General features: G+C 37.4%; 1 protein-coding gene across 1 annotated transcript; it reads right to left on the bottom strand.

The window, feature by feature from the left end:
• Nucleotides 1–17,544: 17,544 nt before the first annotated feature.
• Nucleotides 17,545–18,201, bottom strand: LOC148847715 (uncharacterized). Its single transcript, XM_088951282.1, has 2 exons — nucleotides 17,881–18,201; nucleotides 17,545–17,769 (listed from the first exon to the last, which is right to left on the bottom strand). The coding sequence occupies exons 1-2, from the start codon at nucleotides 18,199–18,201 to the stop codon at nucleotides 17,545–17,547; spliced, it is 546 nt and encodes a 181-aa protein (XP_088807408.1).
• Nucleotides 18,202–19,997: the final 1,796 nt, after the last annotated feature.

Below are 19,997 nucleotides of genomic sequence, written 5' to 3'. Positions count from 1 at the left end.
TGTAAGAGCTTGTAGCCTGGACGTGGGGACAAATAGTAGGTCCGCCTGTGCTTGGGTAGAACACAGGAGGAGTTCTTTTTTATTGAAAGTATGGAAGCAAAAATATCAAGATCAAAGGGGGAAGAGCGAGATGGTGCCTACCATGTTGCGGATGGAGTTCAGGTGTAACTGATCTATGGTAATATTGAAAAGTTTAACGACCTCGACAATTAGGGGGTGAAGTGGAAGACAAATACCAGCAGTGAGTTGCTCTTCGAAGATCACGATCTCATTGTGATCATGCTCCCAAGTGAAGTTGCCTAGCGGAAGACTATAAGTGAGGTCGTTCGGAAGATTGTACCGAGCTATTAAGGCCTGGAGCCTATCTATTGTCATTGTCGATGGGCCGAAGTTGTCTAGTATCCAACCTCGGTGCGAGGTGGATGCCGAAGTGTTTGAAGCCTCTCGCTTCTCCCAGGGTGATTGCACCTCAGGAGGACCACAGACCGCTTCCAGACTCAAAGTAGCTTCGGTATGACTATCGACCTGGGTTGAGGCACCCGCCTTAGCCTCATCTAGAAGACCATCAAAATTGAAACTAGACATGAAAAAGAAACGGAATCGAAGAGGAGAGCTAGGGAAGACTCACCAAGGAGAAAAACTGAACTAAAAAGAAACACCGAACTAGAAGACCCGAGCTAAGGAGCTTGGAGGCGACCTCAGACCGAAGGCTAATGAACTTATGGCAAAGAAAATGAGCCTCAGGTCCCCCTATTTATAGCCGTTGTACCTGAGAATCAACTCAAGATCAAAGCGATCCTACGACTCCTAAGAAAACTGGTTGCACGACCCTCGAGGTTAAATCGGTTTAGCGCATTTTTTAATGTCCGTAGAGTTTGTAGACCGTGTGACGTCCATGCGTAAGCCGGACGTGACTTGTTTTATTCTTGGTTGAGACGAGCTGTCGAACTAGTCCGACCAATCATTAGTCCGACAAAACGGCCTGGACCTCGAGCAAATCCACTTGTCACGTCCTGAACTCCACGCACTAGGTCAGGACCCCTCGCTTGGGGAGTGGGGGGTAAATGATGAAATGTGATTTGGCTCGACCTCGTAACAGGGGAACACGTGGACACGACCTAACTAATAGACGACAACTCAGCATGACCAGTCCACAACAGAACGACCTCGGGTACCCAGCTACCATGAGCTAAAGCTACCTCGAGACAAAGTCACCTCGATATGAGATCGCCTCGGCATCAGATCGTAACAAGCACACCTCGATGCCAATTTACCCCGGTACTCAATCCAGTTCGAGACTTAAAGGTGTCATCTCGGGGATACCGATCTGCCACTACGTGGTGATATCGAAAATTCCTCCAACGGTTCCCAAACTCCACGGGATCATGCCTCATTTCAGCTAGCATTATCTCCCCGCCTGATTCGGGCGAAAGTGATGAACCTTATCAGTTGGCAGTGTTATCCCCCAATTAACGTGGAAACGACTCCTATCGTGACGAAGATCCCGGAACCGATTCGTAAAGCCCGCGAGGACTCCATTATATAAAGGCTCCACCCTCCGAGGGTAGCAGGTACGCGTAATTTTTCTGTTCTCTAGCTCTCTATATTCAAAAGCTTTTAACTTGCAACCAAGTACTGACTTAACCATCGAAGCAACCTCACCGGATAAGCAACCCCGGGTTCTCTGATTCACCTTCTGCAGATCGACCTAATCCGCCGTCTACTGGGAGCCAAGTCCTATCCAGCAGGAACAATCAATTGCACAACATCAGATTTTGATTAATCAAAACTCTTTTTATATTATATCATTTCCTTATCATAGATTTTCTCCTAAAAAAAGAGTTATATGTAAAGTAAATTAGAATTTATATTTAGTGCATTTACTTTTATTGCTGATTGTATTTTCATGGATCGTATCTCTATACATTTTTAATAAAATTAATTATTGCCTTAAAGGCATGAAAAATGTAAATTAAAAGTAAACTAGAATTTATATTTGGTCCATTGCACTCTTATGCATTTACATTAATGCCACCGGAATTTGCAAGAAAGTAAACAACCAAAACACGAAATTCAAATTTCTTTCCACTTCAAATCGACGGAAATTTTGTTTTTATAGTAAAGATTTATTTTGTTATATCACCAACTCGCTGTACATACCGCAATAGTGTTTACCAGTGGCATTGACGGTTTTAGCATAAAACCAACTCTTATGTCAAAGACTGATCCGCGTTAAATGAAGAAGGGAAACTTGGAGAGTCGTCCACTTCAAAACTTTCAAGGTGTCTCAATGGCCAAAGGCCAAAAGTAAACTCTATACTTGTAAAGTGGGTCGTGCCAGGCATGTCCCAGCCATTATGGCAAGTGGACCATGCTGGGCTTACGTTTCGAGGCCTACGGGCTAGCAAGGGGTTATAGAAATCCCCTCAACTGTTATAAACGACTAGTTTGAAGGGTATTCGTGTATTTTAATTTGGACGGACAAAAAATGAATTAAATGCCTCAATAGCTATATAACAGCTAGTTTGAGGGGCATCTTAGTAAATTAATAATTAACTTTATAAAAGATCGAAATAATCCTCCCAACAGTTATAAAATGGTTAATTTTTAAAAATATTTTGGTCAATTGAATTGTTTCCAACTAATATAAATATCCCTACCCTCCCCATTCTCATCACACCAATTTGCATACTCTCATACTTTTATATACTCACATACTCTATTATATACTCTCTTGCTCCCTAGTCCCTAATTATTAATTTTATTCAAGTTTCAACAAGGAAAATGTTTGTTCAAATGTTTCAAGTTTGCAATTTGGGAGGGTTAGAGTTTCATGAGTTGAAATTAAGTTGGAGTACTAGACTAGCGAATTGGATAAGTGATAATTAATTTTCATTTTTTAAGGTTTTAATATTTAAAATTTGTTAAAATAACCAATTCCTCTCACAATCCCTTTCTCTACAACTTCAATAATGTCTGGTCATAATATGACAGCACTGATATAGGTGTTAGTGGTATTGTTGCTAAAAAAAACCAACCCTACTACTAGTGTTTCTAGGGATGGCAAGAGAAAGACTAGTTATATTTCCAAAATGTTTCAAATAGAAGATGTTCAAGGAAAGGGAAAAGAGCAATTTGTATGAAATGCAAAATTGATTTTAGTTATAATACTAAAGGGGGCACTAGGCATTTTTCTAAACACATGACTAGTCATTTAAATAATAACAATAATAATAATAATAATAATAATAATAATAATAATAATGGTATTCAAACACAAATTGGGCCAGGGATTTTTAGTAAAATTGAACATTCACAAGAAAAAAATGAGCCAAGAATTAGCAAAATATATTATACATGCTAAACAACCAATTTTATTAGCTGAAGACACTAGGCTTGAAAAATCATTTAGTATTTTCCACTATGACACATGATCTACTAACTCCTTTGATGTCTACAATTCTATTAAAGCCTTGTTTTAGTACAGTTACTAGGGTATTGGACGAGAAGAGAAATTGTATAGATGACAAATGTGTAGAGATGCACATATGTTTTATGGGTTGCTTGGATGTAGATGACGGATTGCAAGATCAAGGAGGTAATGACACTTCAACTGATGGTGTGCAAATGATGTAACTACCAAGGTATTGGACAAGAAAAGAAGCTATATGAATGAAGAAAGCATGGAGATGTGCATATGTTTAAAGGATTGGTTAGATGTAGATGACAAACTGCAAGATCAAGGAGGGCATGACAATTCAACTAATGATGTACAGAAAATGTAGGTACTAGGGTATTGGACTAGAAGATAAGCTGTATGAATGACGAAAGCATGGAGATGTTCATTTGTTTGAAGGATTGGTTGCAAGTAGATGATAGATTGCAAGATCAAGGAGGGCATGACACTTCAATAAATGATGGTTTACAAGATGTAGATGGTGCAAATTAAGATCAACGAGATGGATCGAGGTGGAACTTGAAGTTGAAGAAAATATTGAAGCCAATAATTTTTTGTATATTCAATAATTGTACAATACTTTTAAAATTATGGTAAATTTTGTTGTTCAAGTTTTATTTAAAAGTTATTTGTGTTTGTTTTCAATAAAATTGTTGGATTTTTTTCAATTTATTATTTACTATCTTTTTTTTTTTTGTTATTTTTTAAAAATTTTCAAAATATTTATCATTTTTACTTAGCAAAAAAAAAAAGAAAAGTGAAAAATAGAAAAAAAAAACTTAAAAAAGGATCAAGCCCATGGCTCAACCCCGGCCAAGCCTGTGGCACGACTTGGCATGGCATAGGCCCATTTGGGCTTGTGCCACAGGCCATGCTGCACTTCCCCTTTGAGGGGTTTCGAGCCAAGAAGGCATGACCTACCCAGGCCTGTATGTCGACACAACACAACCCACTATAGTGTGGGTGGCATGAGAAAGTGGATCATGCCACACAACACCTTTAGTGAACTTTGCCCAAAGAGGAAAAACTGTTTTTGTACATCTATACAAGCCACCCTTCTTTTCCCTACCTTTTCATTCAAACCAAACACAATTTAAAATCTCTAGACCTCTATAAAAAAGACTACATTGTTCTCCAGATATTACATAAGCCAGGGAGGGGATGCAGAGAACCCACGGCATTATTTATCTATTTATTTATTTATTTTTACAGTTAAGGGGTCTAATTTGTATTTTTTTTATTGATAGAGAATAACAAGATGTTATATACTCAAAAAGGGTTGATCAAAGGATGGAGAAAGGATTATTTGATTGCAATAGTTGTTGAGTGGGTTGTAACCAATGATAGTGCTGTAAAATATATGGGACCCACAACCATTTAACTTCTCACCATGGGCTCTTGTCTTTTATCACTTGCATGGGGCATTATCATTGGTTCCAGAGCCCTTTGAACAGCCATTGCATTAAGCTAATTCAGTTTGGGATAGATGTACAGGGAATTATTTGTTTTAGGATACATTTACTAAAATGTCTCATATGGTTTCATGGATTTACTAAAACTTACCTTATAGTTTGCGTTTACTAAAACACCACCTATAATTTACAATCGATTTACTTATTTGACATTAGTTAGTTGATAGTGGAAATGATGGTTTTGACATTTATGTCCATTTGAAAAAAAATAAACAAAATAAAAATGAAAATGCCATTTTGCCCCTAATAAGACACAGGTAGCCAGTCTATTTGGTCAATTTTGTTTTTTATATAAAGAAGTATTGAGGGTACTTTTGGAATAAACAATCATGAGCTCATGCCCTTGAACATTTTCCACTCACATTAGGCGACCATGTTACTATTTTAAGATGGCAAAACAAACACTTCTTAGTGAAGGATTGATTAAGGTGGTGTTTGATAAATCTGAAATCTGAAATTTGAAAAGTTAAAAAGATATTAAAAGTGTTTGAAATCTGAAAAGAGCTATGATGCTTTTCTACTTTTTAAAAGCTCTAAATAGATAATGTTGTTTGTGTTGGATAAACCCTTCAGCATCTGAAGTTCCCTAATTTTATTATTTTACCCCCAAAACAGACTATTTGATAATTTTGAGCCAAATCAAATAATCTACAATTTGCATATTATTATTAATAAACTTAAGAGATTCAATACTTAAACATAAACAAACCAAAATCAAACAAGGTAAATAGGAAAGAAGAAGAAGAAGAAGAAGAAGAAGAAGGAAGATGCCTTCAGCTAGGTGTCTGGGGCGACTATAACACCTGAGAAAATGAAGATTTATAGTGAGAAATTCAACATTTGACAAAGAAGAAGAAGCAAACATGAGAGAAAAGAAAGTCTTGTGGCCATCCTGGAGCAATCTTCATGAGCGGATTAGTATCCAGGGACATCAACGCGTATTAAAGGAGTGTCTTAATAAAATGAAAGTAAATCACTAAAGCTATAGAGGGTGTTATAGTAAATGATCCTTTATTATTATTATTTTTTTTCTAGGCATAGGCATAGTATCCAGAGAATAAAGCCATTAACTCGAGGCTCAAGCCAAGGTCACGTAGAGCGCTCCAACCCACCTTTTTTTAAAGAAAAATGTCTACTCATAATTTTCGGCTACCTCTAGTGAGTTTGGTAGCTTTGATATATAGTAGTAGATTAATATAGATTTGAAAGAAATATTACAAATTAGCTGCATTTTGGTGTATCTCAACTTGAAGTTGTAACCGTCTTACAAAGGTTGGCCAATGCCATTTCCTTGACTCGACCATGATATGCATGTTCCACAGATACTACGTACCTTGTGTTTCATGCACATTGCTGGTATCTCTGTTTCAATAATTTCATGGTGATAAGGTTATGTACGTGCTGTCTTTAAAACACGTTTGTCCTCTCTGTTACGTAACGTAGGTATGCAACGTGGGTGGGCTGGGCTACGTGCTTATGGTCAAGCCTGCAGGCCCAATACTTAAGATTTGTGTCTTCTAAGGCCTGAGTCCGAGTTCATGTTCCATCTTCCTAATTAACCCAAACTTAGTTTGTACTGTTGTTATTTAATGCATTCGGATTAAGTTCGGGTTTAGGCGAGGCCCTATACATTATGTGTGTGTGCATGTGAAGGTGTTTGTTTGAAGTGATGTTCATGGTTGATTCTATATATTACGTAAACGCAGCAAGAACCGAGGATGAAGATGGTCTCCCGAGCTAGTTTAATTGGTTTGAATGGTCGCTGGAAATACCAAAGTCAGAAGGGGGGGTGGGGAAGAAAATAACTTTGCTTTTCGTGAAGACAAGGCCAGACAGGAAGAATCAGAGAGATGATACGAGTTGATGTATTTTTTGACAAAACCATCTAATCCGATCCGATCAGATCCAAGGGAGGGTCCCTCAGCTGACATCTAATAGTTGTATGTTTAGCTACCTAATTAAGTCAAATCATGAATCACGATTTCCTCTATGGCCTGGAAGTTCAAACTGTGCTGATACATTTATTTTATTGGTAGAGGTGTACATATAATATTGGTGTTTTAAAAGATACATTTTTTATTTTTTATATTTTTATTCAACATTTAGTTGTAAGTATGCATACACCTTGAGTGAAACTGAAATGTGGGCTTCACATGTTAAGCACCAAAGGGATGGGTGCGGCAAGAAAACAGAAAAAACAGCAGCAGAATCTGCAAAAGCGTATTACGAAGAGTGGTGTATTGGATTATTAGGGTTTCTGCTGGTTCGCCTGTCTATGAAGGGGCAACCACAACCAGCAGCTGGTATGACCTGCATTGGATTTGCTCACTTTAAGGGGAACAACATGAACTAGCTAGCTGCAGGCCTTTTTCGCTTTGTCTTCCAACTTCCAATGCCAAGAAATATCGAATCTCAAGTGGGCCCAATTATATTGATTTGGTTTTGGGCTGGAATTAAAGTTGGAGGAATTCCATGTGGATGGCTACAAAAAGGATGATTCTCGCTCTTTCTTATTCTCCATCTCTCTCTCTCTAGCTAATTAAGACAATTAAAAGATTAGCATGTTATACAACATACAGCATGGTTGGTTTTGTTTCTGAAAACAAAATTAATTGCTTTGTCAGCAAAGATAAATATATATTTGTTGATGTGGCAGTTGTTTTTATTTTCAAAATAAAAACTGATCATGTTGTCTTTCTAACACCCCCTAATTTTAATTGGTTTTATTTTTCAAAACAAAAACTGACACATCAGCAAAAATGTTGATGTGGTGGTTGAAAACAAAACCATGTTGTGGAAGTGGAACATCCCCTAAAAGATAATGAACACGCGGACTGTTGCCTAACTTCTTCTGATGCACGACATGTGCAGCAAATTTGGACTTGTTTCATGCAAATGTGCTTTCTTCTGATTGGTCACCTCCAGGCATTTTCCACGTGTATAAAACTGGTGTGACCAATCCTAACTTCAAATACTAAATGATGGCCGCGTAGGACCAGAAGGAAATGTTATGCACCAATTTTGTCCCCTCATCTTTTGTAGAAAGCAAGGCCACGTTTTACACTAAACAGTATACGTTGCATTTTGAAAATCGATATAAAAAAATATAATTTTTTTCGACAAAATTGATGTAGTTTTTACATTGATTATCAATGTAAAACTTTAAAGGTGATAGAATTTTACATCTATTATCAATGTAAAATTATACTCTATCTAAATGCACATAAAACTGAATTTATATATAATTTTATGGCGATATGCATATAAAAATGAACCGATATAATTTTACATCAATTCTTACCTTACATCGCATCTAAATGCAGACTAAGGTCTTTCTTGATCGATAGCATTCCTTAATTATATATATATATATTAATACGCGGCTAGGTCAAGGATTTGAATTGAAATTAATGTTGGAATTTCCAAATTCGTCGTATATCTTTTTTGGTTGAATTGTGTTCGTCTTAGTTCTAAGAGCTGATATGATTTGATTTTGATGACTCGATAAGAAGGAAGTCATATCAATAAATGGTATACAATAATTCAATTCACCTTTTGACCAAAATTTGCATTTATTATGTTATTACCAAAAGCAGCAGTCAAGAAAAGAAGATTAAACGGTAAAAGAGGATGATTGACACACTGAATACAATGCGCGGTGGCGCCGTGGTCGCACAATGGGACAGGATGAAATCTTTATGCTAATGCGTTGGTAGGAGGATTGATCTGAAGCATTGACACCCTGACATAAGCTTTGTCTTTCTTATGATGAGGGGAATGGCCATGGTGATTTGAAATTTATTACATATATTAATAACTGATGCATAGATTAATTTTTTATGTTAATTAGTTTAGTAGGGGAAGAATGAAGGTCCACAAGAAATACTGTCTTGATGACACTGTCGAACTTTTGATTTGAAATGATCATTTGGGCATCAAAAGATCCTAGCTGGCATGGCATTTCTGAATTAGTGAATTTTTTATTTAAGTTTACTTTTTGTGGGATACTGTCGTAGACTCGTAGGGCAGGAATAAAACAGAAAATCATGGCATTGGGATCCCTACCGAGAAGTCACTTCATCTAATTCAAAGGGGTGATCATTTCAGCCCGGCCTGGAAATTTTAGGCTTGGGCTTAGGTTTTGTGTTTAGGCCCGGCCTAGGCCTGAGCCCACATCAGGCCCATAAATTTTAGGGCCGGGTTTGAGATTAATACTTCAAGTTAGCCCAGTCTATATATATTTAAATTTATACATTTTGTGTATAATATATACATATGTATATATGTTATTTTACATTATATTATATATTTTATATATAAATATTATAACATGATATGTATAATTTATACTGTATATAATATTTTATATATAATATATAAAATAAAAGTTTATATACATGTTATGTCATTTAATATAATATAATGTTTTATATATGAAAGACATTGGCCCAAAATCAGGCCCGAGCCTAAGCTATAACCCTTATCATAAGTGCAAAGCCCGACCCTGCCCATGATCACCCTTAGATATGAGGTTTCATGTTTCAACGCTTGGGGTAGGGGAAATTTGAGGATTCCTAATCCTCGTCTCCAATGAGGGAAGAGGTGCCTTTCCCCAAATCCATCCCATCATCGGGGATGGAGTGGCGATAGGGTAGGGGATTTTGGCTATGGAGCAAGGATGGGATGCCTCGTTTCATTGCCATTCCTACCTGGCTGAACCCCATTCTCTCTCTCTCTCTCTCTCTCTCTCTCTCTCTCTAACTTGAACTTCATTTTGAAAATGCCCAAGTACAAGTAGTTTTATCAGAAACGGGATGTGCCCCAACTAACATATTCTTTATGTTGGGATCTCAAAATGATGTTGAAGTTATGTAAATCTAGAGAAGTAAAAGAGAAGGTGGGTGAATAGTGTAAAAGTGAAAGAAGCATAGAGGCAAAACAATACACACAGGAAATTATATGCAAACCTAGTGGAAATTCAGAAATTTATCACTGGGTTCAGAGAATTATATATAGGGGTGCAACTTGGGTGGGGGGTCCAACTTGAGCCTGAACTGAGCCGACCTAAAATTTCACAAGGGCTGGGCTTGGATTTTCAGTCCTTGAGTTGGGCTTGGACCTAAGAATTCGGTCTTTTTTATTTTTTGGGATGGGCTTGAGCCTAGGCATTAGGTAGCACAAACCCATCTTGAGCCCAGTTTGACCTTGTCCCAGCACAAGTCTGGCCCGACTATAAACATTTATACATACATATATAGATATTTATTTACATATATACATACATATTTGCATAAATGCATACATATATAATTGTAGAAAAGATTCATTGACCAACCTGAGCCTAACCCAAGCCCGAAGACATCAAATTACAATGTAGGCTAGGCTCAGGTTGGAAAGATTGGACTTAACCTGGGGCTTAGTCCAAGCTCAGGCCTTAGGCTCAAATCTTGGGATTGGACCTGAGTTTACCATAAACCCAGCCCAACCTGCTCGACTTGCACCCTTAATTATATGTAAACATCATCCCCATCCTATCTCTAGTTCAGGGTAAAAATGTTTTCCCCATCCCTACCTTGTCCCTAGTTAAGATCAAGGAAAACTTACCCCATTCAAGATGGGGTGAGGAAAGGCCCTAATTTTATAAGGAAAATTGCCATCCGTAGTGAAATAGAGGAGTTGTATAGACAAATCCACCCCAATTTATAAATCAACTTCGTATTAGCTAATATAAACCAAAAATGAATATCGACTCCTATAATAGCCCAAAATGTTAAGGGCCTATTTAGCAATGTTCCCAGCTATTCCTGTTCTTTTAGAAATTCTTGTGCTAGAACAAGAATTTTATTTCTTGCTCTTTGAAAATAATAGAGGTGTTTGGCAATTTGTTCTTTGAGAGCGGATTTTTATTCTACATAAATAGAAACAACATTTATACAATGAAACTATTTCCTAACATTAATTCTACAAATCCATTCCTGGTGATGCGCGACCTTGTCACTCCTAGCTGGAAGTGGTTGTGCTCCTAGTTGGCAACAGACGAAGCTCCTGTGAAGAAGAAGATGAAGGGATCCCGAGGAGCTTGCCCGGCAGGAACACTTCGATGCTTAAGTTAGTAACTGGGAGAGAGAGCTGAGAGCTGAAAGAGAAAGTTGCAGAGAAAAATAAAAGGGATAGAGTGCAGATCACGCAAGTTGCAATCCTTTGCTCTTTGGGGGTCGGAGCTCTTATATAGTGGTGTCCTAACAGATCTGGCATAGTCGCCTCTAATTCTCTACTGCAGCCGTTACTTGTCAGGGCTGCACAGGTAACTGTTGTAGAGTACGGCCCTGCGAGGCGGGGGACACCTCTCAGGATTGGCAGGCACGACGCCGTCTAGCGAGAGACGTGGGTGCAGTCTCTAGGTTTGGTAGGTACGATTGTCAGATAGGAGATCTTCCTGTGATACGCTAAGCTACTCTTCTGCGAGCTGCCTTGTACCGAGCTACCCTGTGCCTAACTGCAGGTGCCGTATCGAGGTGCTTCTACCCGAGGTGGCCTACTTAGGATTGGGTAGGAGTAAAATTATTCTAACTTAGGAGGCTCTTGAGCTCAACCCGAAGTGCCTTTGAGCTCGAGAGATTCCTATCTTGGGAGAATCTTAACTCGGAGCATTTCTTTAGAAGAATCTTAGCTTGGGGTAGTCAGAGTGTCATCTGGTACCGAATTGCCATATTGGATCTTGATAAACTGGTCGCACTGAATTGTCACTTATGCTGAGTCACGTCCACGTATCCTCTTATGATGAGATCGGGTCAAATCACCCTTCATCAATTCCCATTAAATCTAAAATTAACAAAAACAATATGTGTCACATGGAGGGAGAACACCACATCTAGAAGATTTGTCAAGGATTGTCTTGCGATGGCACGACAGTTTCTAGGTGGCTAGCGGGTACGGCATTGAGAGCCAAGGGTGACTCAAATCAAATCAGACACCGAGTGCTACAACCCGACTCTTGGGTCTTGGTCCCAGCTAAAGGAGGAGGTGTGGCCCTTCCCTAGTGCCAGCCCAAGGGCCATCATTGCTACTCCCAGTAGAGTGGTGGGAATGGAGGAGAACAGAGAGGGTCATGGAATATGATGTGAAAGAGAAATATTGGAAGGTAGTGACCTCCATTCCTGATAGAGTCTTGAAATCATCCCCATGCATTAGCAAAGAAACCAAGATCGGATCTTTGTGATGGGCTAAACGATGACAATGGCTGCTGACGACCTACATGATGGCCGACAACCGATACTGAATGATTGTTGAACATATGAAACCAATGATGGTCGACAGCTAAAAATTCAATGACTGTTGCTGACCTGCTACTCATTCTCAAGCAGCCTCTCTGACTTAGTTCCAGCGACCCCTTTTGCTGCCTCACCGGATATATGTTTTTGTTGATCGTCGTCCAATCATTGATGCAACAAGAGTTTAGATCTCTTCCGCCGGGTTGTGCAGCAGTAGTGGTTGAATGAATGATGACTGTTATATAGGGCTTCGGTTTATATTTTTGTATATCCCCCCTTCTCTCACATGAGAACATCCCACACATGTTCGTTATTAGTCATGCATGTTGTGGGAGCCGCGCATTCCGAGAGCGCGTTATTTGAGAGTGTCAATTTGTCACACTCCCAAAGAACACGTTCTTTTGTGTGTTCTCACGCAAGAATAATTCGTTTCTTTTGTTTTTTTTTTTTTTTTTCTAAACGCATTTCTGTTCCTCGAGAACACCGGAAACAGTAGAAACGCACTCACGAAACATTGCCAAATAGGACCTAAGCTTATGTGGGCGAGTTATTTTGTTTGAAGTCTTTAGACGACTCCCCAAGTTTAGATGGACATCAATGTAAATTTTAATATTATCTAAGGGTTATTTAATGTATAAAAAAAACATAAAAGAAATTAATAAATTTGATCTGTTGATAGCTTGGCACCATAAAAGTTAGTACACATTCTATATACACCTAAAACTGTTGACTTGTTGATAGTTAGGTGAGTACAAAATATATTAATGGCTTTCTAGAAGTTTTTAGATTTAGGTCTATTTGAGATCAAACTCTAAACTTTGCTTTCTTGAAGAACAGAAAAGAAATCCAATTTTAGTTATTTAGCATGAAAGAATTCAATCCAAGGAAAACGAGTTTATATTACGGAACTTTCATTTTTCTCGAGGGATATTAATAAATTTGATGTAGGTACATGAATTTCAGTTGGGGCAAATTTTTTAAACTATCCCTAAGGTTTAGGAAATTGACTAACTATACTCTTACTATTTTAATATTATCTTAAAGTATCTTTATTGTTTCTGACAATTGCATAAATCTTCCCTACCATTATTGTCCATTAATGAAAGGATAAAAAGAATATTTTGCCCATCACTCAGAAAACTCAGACTCCAGGTTCAACAGAAGACATCATCAGTGATTTTCAAGCTCTACCAGCAATTCAATTCTGCAACAACCTCTCTCTCTCTCTCTCTCTCTCTCTCTCTCTGCAACCAGATCTGTATCGCCTTCCCCCTTTTCTTAAGTCAGTGGCAAATCTGTATAAAACTATAGATCTCTTTTTTTCTCTCTCATTCCTTCTCTCTCTTCTCTCCCTCTCTTGATCCCCTTCTTCTTCTGCTGTTGCTCCTCTCTCTCTCTCTCTCTCTGTATCGCCTTCTCCATTTTCTTCAGTCAGCAGCAGATTTGTATCACTATGATCCTGCAAAGCTCATAGTGATGACCAATGACAGTCACTGGGAGGAGATTGATATTGAAGCGATGACGATGTGGGGTTTCGCTGCAACCAAGAGCACTTTGGTTTATCCGGATCATAGAAATTTTGAAAAATTCTATAGGGTATTTTTAGAATTTTTTAAAAAACCGGTCACGTGATGCCATATGTGATCAAATGTGATGCAAAGAATTGGAATCTCCCGCCAACAAAACAAGTTGAAACACCCAACGAATTTGATCTTACGCTACACATCTCACTATAAAATTATAGGCCCTTCCATCACGAAAGTGGGACCTATTATATATGCATGAGATGTATGGTGTCAGATGATGTTGTTAGAGTATAGGTATGTATTTTATTGGAAGGTGATCCGGACTCTAAAGCAAATGCATCGGAAATAGAAGTTCATGAATCCTAATTCCAACTAGAGGATGTTCAGTTAGATAATCAGTTCTTAATTAATTTGTTTATGAACATAATACTCTAAAGTTTTCTTCAGTGATTTATTATTCTTGGAGTTTGAAGGAAATAGCCATTCATTAATTTACTAAAACATTGATATCACAGTCAGTTATTTCTTTGCTGATGGCATGTTAGATTTTCTGATTAAACAGAACCAAAAGGCGAAACTAGCCGATGATGATGATATTAGGTTTTCTGATTGGGTCCAGTAGAGAAGCTAATCAGTTATTGCCACTTGAAAGAAGTTGAAGAAACTAAACAATCATTCACACACATACACAGAGCAGTACCACCATTGCATACTACCATCCATCCTGCATCTTACTCCATCTGGTTTGGGTTGTCATCTATGTTGTTTTTTCCTTTTTCTTTTGCTCGGGCTTTTATTGTCTTTGAACAAACCAATACCAGCTTGAAGACTTATTCAGGGAATAAACAAAATTTTTTATGTTCTACTTTTAGCTTTGAAGTTTTGATGGACTGAAAATTACAGTTATTCATGCCTTAAGCTGATTTTCTCTCTCTCTCCAGCTTTAATCTATCATTTTCTTAGGCTAGTCTATTATTAATGGTAGGAATTGAGACATAAGAACTCAAGTTAGTAATTAAAGAAATTGATGATAAAAAAAAGTTGTAATTAAAAAAAGCATAATTTTTGTACAAAAAGTTATAAAATGAAATACTTATATAAGTTAATTATTTGTAGCTATTTTTCTAGTAACTAATAAAATACTTGCCTGTGCTGTATGAGTTTTTCCCCTTTGGAGGTATTTATTGAACTTGCTTTGGTGGATTTGCTTTTGCAAAAGTCAAAAGACATGTACAGATTAATCATAAACCACTCGTACAGATTAATTACAAACCATTCATACATGCTTGAGTTTGTTTTAAGTACCGACATAACTTTGACTCAACATATACCTTCTACATCGTAAATGATGAGATCCTCAGTCCTTGGGACAACATTGCCCTTCAATGACACTTTTATGGACAAACAATCATTGTTTAAGTTTACCTGAGAAACGAAAGAATGCAATTTAGTGCACTTACCTGAGTAATTAAGTGTTTCCTAGGAAACATTTTCCTGGATAAGTGTATTTATCCAGATAAATGATTTCCCAAAAAATGAAATAGGCCTAAGAAAAAGACAAATTTTAATGATTTTTTATAAGATACAAAGGACTATTGGCTTAGTTGCATAATAATTAATGAACAAAGAAGTTAGGTGTGTAAATATGTAGACATGTACATTGTTGTCATGGAGCTAGTACAAATCATCTATGTTTTCCTTTTCTTTTGTTTTTATTCTTCTTTTTATTTATTTTTTTTTCACTTTTTTGGCTGGGAGGGGTCTGGAAAATTTCATCAAATTGGTGGGACAAAAGCTTTGAGTGAAACATGAGAGAGAAAGGGGAACCGTGATCTGGCACCATTGGCTCTAGATTGCGTTTCTCATTACCAATTTTACTGAACTCTAGATTTTGGAATTCTCTTAGCTTACCCTTGAAACTGTAAGTTTATAATTTATAGGGTGACAATGGCAGGATTATTCAAAATTGAACTTCTAGCTTACATCAATTAATTCACAAATTGGACAGACTAAGATGATGGCAAAATCATTTTAATGAGAATATTCGTTTTCTCCAACATTTGTGTCATATACTCTATGACTTGATAAAAAAAAAGAAAAAAAAAACTAGGAGCCCTTGTGGTCACAACTCTCTCTCTCTCTCTCTCTCTCTCTCTCTCTCTCTCTCTCATGCATCTTGCTTTACCTTGTTTATATGATCAACAATCATCTTTTTTGTTAGTACTTAGGAGAGTGACAACCATTAGATGTAACAGTACTATTATAGACAAACTCAAGAATGCATGAATGCATCTGTTGGATTGTCTCAATCATACGGGTCCATGTATGCGAAAGAAAAGTTGTGTTGGATACTCCAAGCCCCCAGCACTTTCATCATGCAATGCTAAATGCCAAACTGGACACTAAACGTATTTGTATTGCTCTCTAAAAAAGTAAAAATGCCAAAAGGTAGCCAAAGCGTGATGATGCATTGGAAGTTTAGAACCCCCTCCTGTACTGTACAACTAACTCTATTCAATCATGTCACCATTTTGGGAGTGATCGCCAATATCCATGATTTTCTTTAATAAAACATAAAACAATTGCCACGTCATTGTCCTCATGGCTTGTGAATACAACCCTTGCCTTGTTCCAGCCCCTTGAAAGTCCAATATTATACGGTCATACACCATGTATTAGCCATGTCATATCAATATATACAAACCCAAAAGAATATAAAAAAGCCAAAATAATCTAAGCCAGAGACTCAATTTCACTCTGCCTTTCCACATCACCTAAGAATTTTGGAGTTCTACCAAAAAATATATAAGAGATTCAGAAAGTACAGGAGTATCTATCTTTTTTTTTTTTCCCCTTAACCTGAGTTCAAAGAAGTTGCAACTTTAGGCTATGTTGGCTTGATAGAAAATAAGAGACACAGCAAGTCTAGGTTTAGATAAAGATACATCAGGAATAGGGGGAGCATGGCCACAAAGAAATGAGCATATAGTACTTTCACTACATAAAACCAAGGAATTGATATAGGCAAAACGAGGTAAGGACTACCATTCATATGTAGCTTGCAAGAGGTGAAGCAAAATATATTGTTTTTCTAAAAGTGTAGCCAAGATGGAATGCCATTTTCCCACAATCACCACTCACCTTTGAAAAATTTGTTTTTATATGATCATTTTTGCGTGCAATCAAATGCAGCCTTAGATCTATACAAATTTATTTGAAAATAGCAGTTTCACAAGCCGCCTATGTAGAACAAAGTGATTTCTGCAATAGGTACTCAGCCATCGTATCCAAATGACTGGTGTAGGGGGTAAGGTAACAGCTCATCTTTGGTTTGATATGAGTGCTTTCATACCGGTTTTTAGAGCTCAATCCCAGTCCTGAAAACCTTTCAACTTGCTCCCTGTCCATTGCCGCATTAGTCTATTTAACACAAGGTCATTGTAGGGTCGTCAAGGAATGTGATGCTATTAGAAATGATCATTTCTGCTCAAGTGCCACAAAAAGAATAGTGAAATGGTTTCATTCCAATAGTTCCGAATGAAGACAAATCGAGCAGTTGGGTTCACCCTAAATGTACAAATAACATTTGGGTGATCCTTCAGTTTTGCAGAAAGCTCCATTTTAGTTGACAAGATACAGAAAAAGACAATACAGATCTAGCAACCATAATTGTCATGAGCATCTAACTTAACCATGATTGCTATTTGCGTCCAACTTAACCATTTAAAAATAGTGAGACAAGTTTGTCATAGCCAAAGCGTGTCAAAGCTTTAATCAGAGACAAATCTCTCTTAACCATCCAACAGCATCGTTGTAATTTAACCAAGTACATCAGTAGCAATGGAAGCATCTTGATGAATTGAATTTTCATCATCACCATTTCTTCCTCTTAGATTTTTATTCCACAACCAAAGAACATGCATGAACCCACCATTTCCAACATGGGACAAGAATGCCCGTTCTTGCATGAAATATACAGAAATTAACTTAACAAGAACGAAAAAAGAACCAAAGCCCAGAAGCTGCCATGCCAAATCTCCTTTCTGTCAACCATCAACAAAATAAACTAGAAACAATCAATAACCCAACAAAAAAATGGTTAACAAAAAAAAACAAAGAAATGAGAGCCAATTAGAAACAAGATGAAAGCATACCTTTGCTTCTTGAAACAATTCCCCAGAAGTCTCCTTCAAGAATTCAGCCATCATGCATCCAACAGAAAGACCTATAGGAATCAGCAATTCTCTGTTTCTTGAAATGGAAAATATGATATCTGATAGTGAGCTAAGGACGAAGGCTGTAATTAGAGACCACTTAAGTGCCTTCTTTCCAAGTAAAAGCAACTGCTGAATAACAATATCTTCTGCTCTTCTCCAAGGAAACTCTTTAACTGGCTCAGGTAGGGCTTCCCAAATCTTCTCACCAAGCTTATCCATATGCACCCTCAGCTTGCTTGGGTCACTGAACTGTGCCATAGTTGCTATATTTATTGAACACATTTGAGAGGTTGTGGCTGTGATTGCATGAATATGTTAAGCACCTACGGACTGTATATAGCTTGGCTTTGAAAAACTTTGTCTGCAGGAGGAAAAGAACAAAAAAGATTAAAAAGCATGTCAGAACTCATGAAAATTTGAACAACTCAAATGCCCATCTGATCCTTGATTTCATATAGTGCTTTTTCTTATTCTAATATTTGTTTGTGTAAAGAGTTCATGTTAACAGAGACAGACATATTTGTGCTGTGTGTGTGTGTGAGAGAGAGAGAGAGAGAGAGTTGGGATCTCTAACATTTTTCATGTACGTATCATGAGAATACAAGAAAAGGAAGCACTTGCCTATCTTCTAATGCACTCACTGCCAAGTAAGCAACTTTGGCACTTCATCCTAAGCATACTGAGCCTACTATAATATTGACACCAGTGGTCAGAGATTGGGAGTAAGGCGCAAAATGTTCTGCAGAGCCATTGTTGACACAATGGTATATAGCTGTTTAGGAAGAAAAAACAAATGTTTTGAAAACAAGGAATCCTACAATGAACTGAAGAAAAATTTTCCTTACTTTCTTGGCTCTTGGTATATGGCCATAGACTAATATAAAATGATCCCATATGATAACCTATGAGGAAACCCAGTGTTTTAAAAGCAAGAGATGCAACTGATGAGTTTTTTCTGTGGAAAATATTTGGGAGACCCACATCCCCTCCAAGATCTCTTTCAAGTAGTCAGCAGTGCCGAATAGAATCCTCACTACACGCCATCTAATATTAAAGGCTTCATGGTGGACAATGTCTGCAGCCTTTGTCATGACGAACTGGAATCTGTTGATCATCTTTTAATACTATGCATAGAGACCCATGCCATCTGGACCCACTTTCTGAAGCTATTCCAAAGGAGCTGGGTGACCCCAAGAGATCTTCCATTGCTATAGTGTTCCTGGTGAGGAAGGGGCTATTAGAAAGGTAGTTGCATTTTTTTTTTTTTGAAAAGTACTGTATTATGTTGGTGCATGTGGAAGAAGGAACAGTAGGATTTTCAAATGTAAATGTGCCCCAAGATAAGTGCTGAAAGGAAGAATAAAGAGAAATTTGATCCAATGGTGCTCCTCACTAAAAGATTTTCATGGATTCACATCCGCATCACTTCAGCAGCAACTATTGGGCAAATTTCATTTTCAATGAATCATACTCTCTTAGTTGATATTTTGTAATTTCTGGGCATAGTGCTAGCTCATTAACCATGTCTTTTATACCTCAGTCCCCCGTGCTTCTTTTTCTTTCATGAATATATCACCCATTTATCTTTTTACTTTTTTTGGAACTGTAAGGTAAAGCAATTCATTAATATCCAGAATCAAAATACACGAGAACCCCTGTACAAAGAGAATCTGTACTAGGGGAAGATCCAGTTTACCCAATTACATCCAACCCAAAACTAAAAACAAACTATGAATTCCTTACAAAGAGAAAATCTTGATCAAAAATAAAGAATTGTGTGTCTATTTTTGAATAGAGAGTGATTTGCCAACCGAGACCTCTTCTTTTGTACTCTGTCTCCCTTCAAAGATTCTACTATTTCTTTCACACCATAACACCCATATATCATCATCATCACCACCAAAAAATGAGAGGTTAAAGAAAAAGTGCAAGGATCTTGTAGCACCCAAGGTGCAAGGTAAGATGCACCTGGATAGACCAAGGTGCAAATTTTTGGAAAAAAAAAACATTAATACATAAAAATGTGAAAACCTAATTTAAAAAGAAATTGAATG

Source organism: Nelumbo lutea, chromosome 6, assembly GCF_056320005.1.
Source record: "Nelumbo lutea isolate HS-2025 chromosome 6, American lotus-T2T, whole genome shotgun sequence".
Taxonomy (NCBI): domain Eukaryota; kingdom Viridiplantae; phylum Streptophyta; class Magnoliopsida; order Proteales; family Nelumbonaceae; genus Nelumbo; species Nelumbo lutea.
This window is presented reverse-complemented; position numbering and strand designations above follow the sequence as displayed.

Bases quoted from the DNA above. Each gene is read 5' to 3' on its own strand.
- LOC148847715 (XM_088951282.1), bottom strand. From the start codon at position 18,201: ATGGCACAGTTCAGTGACCCAAGCAAGCTGAGGGTGCATATGGATAAG. The intron at 17,770-17,880 runs GTATGCTTTCAT...GATGGTTGACAG, and splicing joins AATTGTTTCAAGAAGCAAAG to AAAGGAGATTTGGCATGGCA.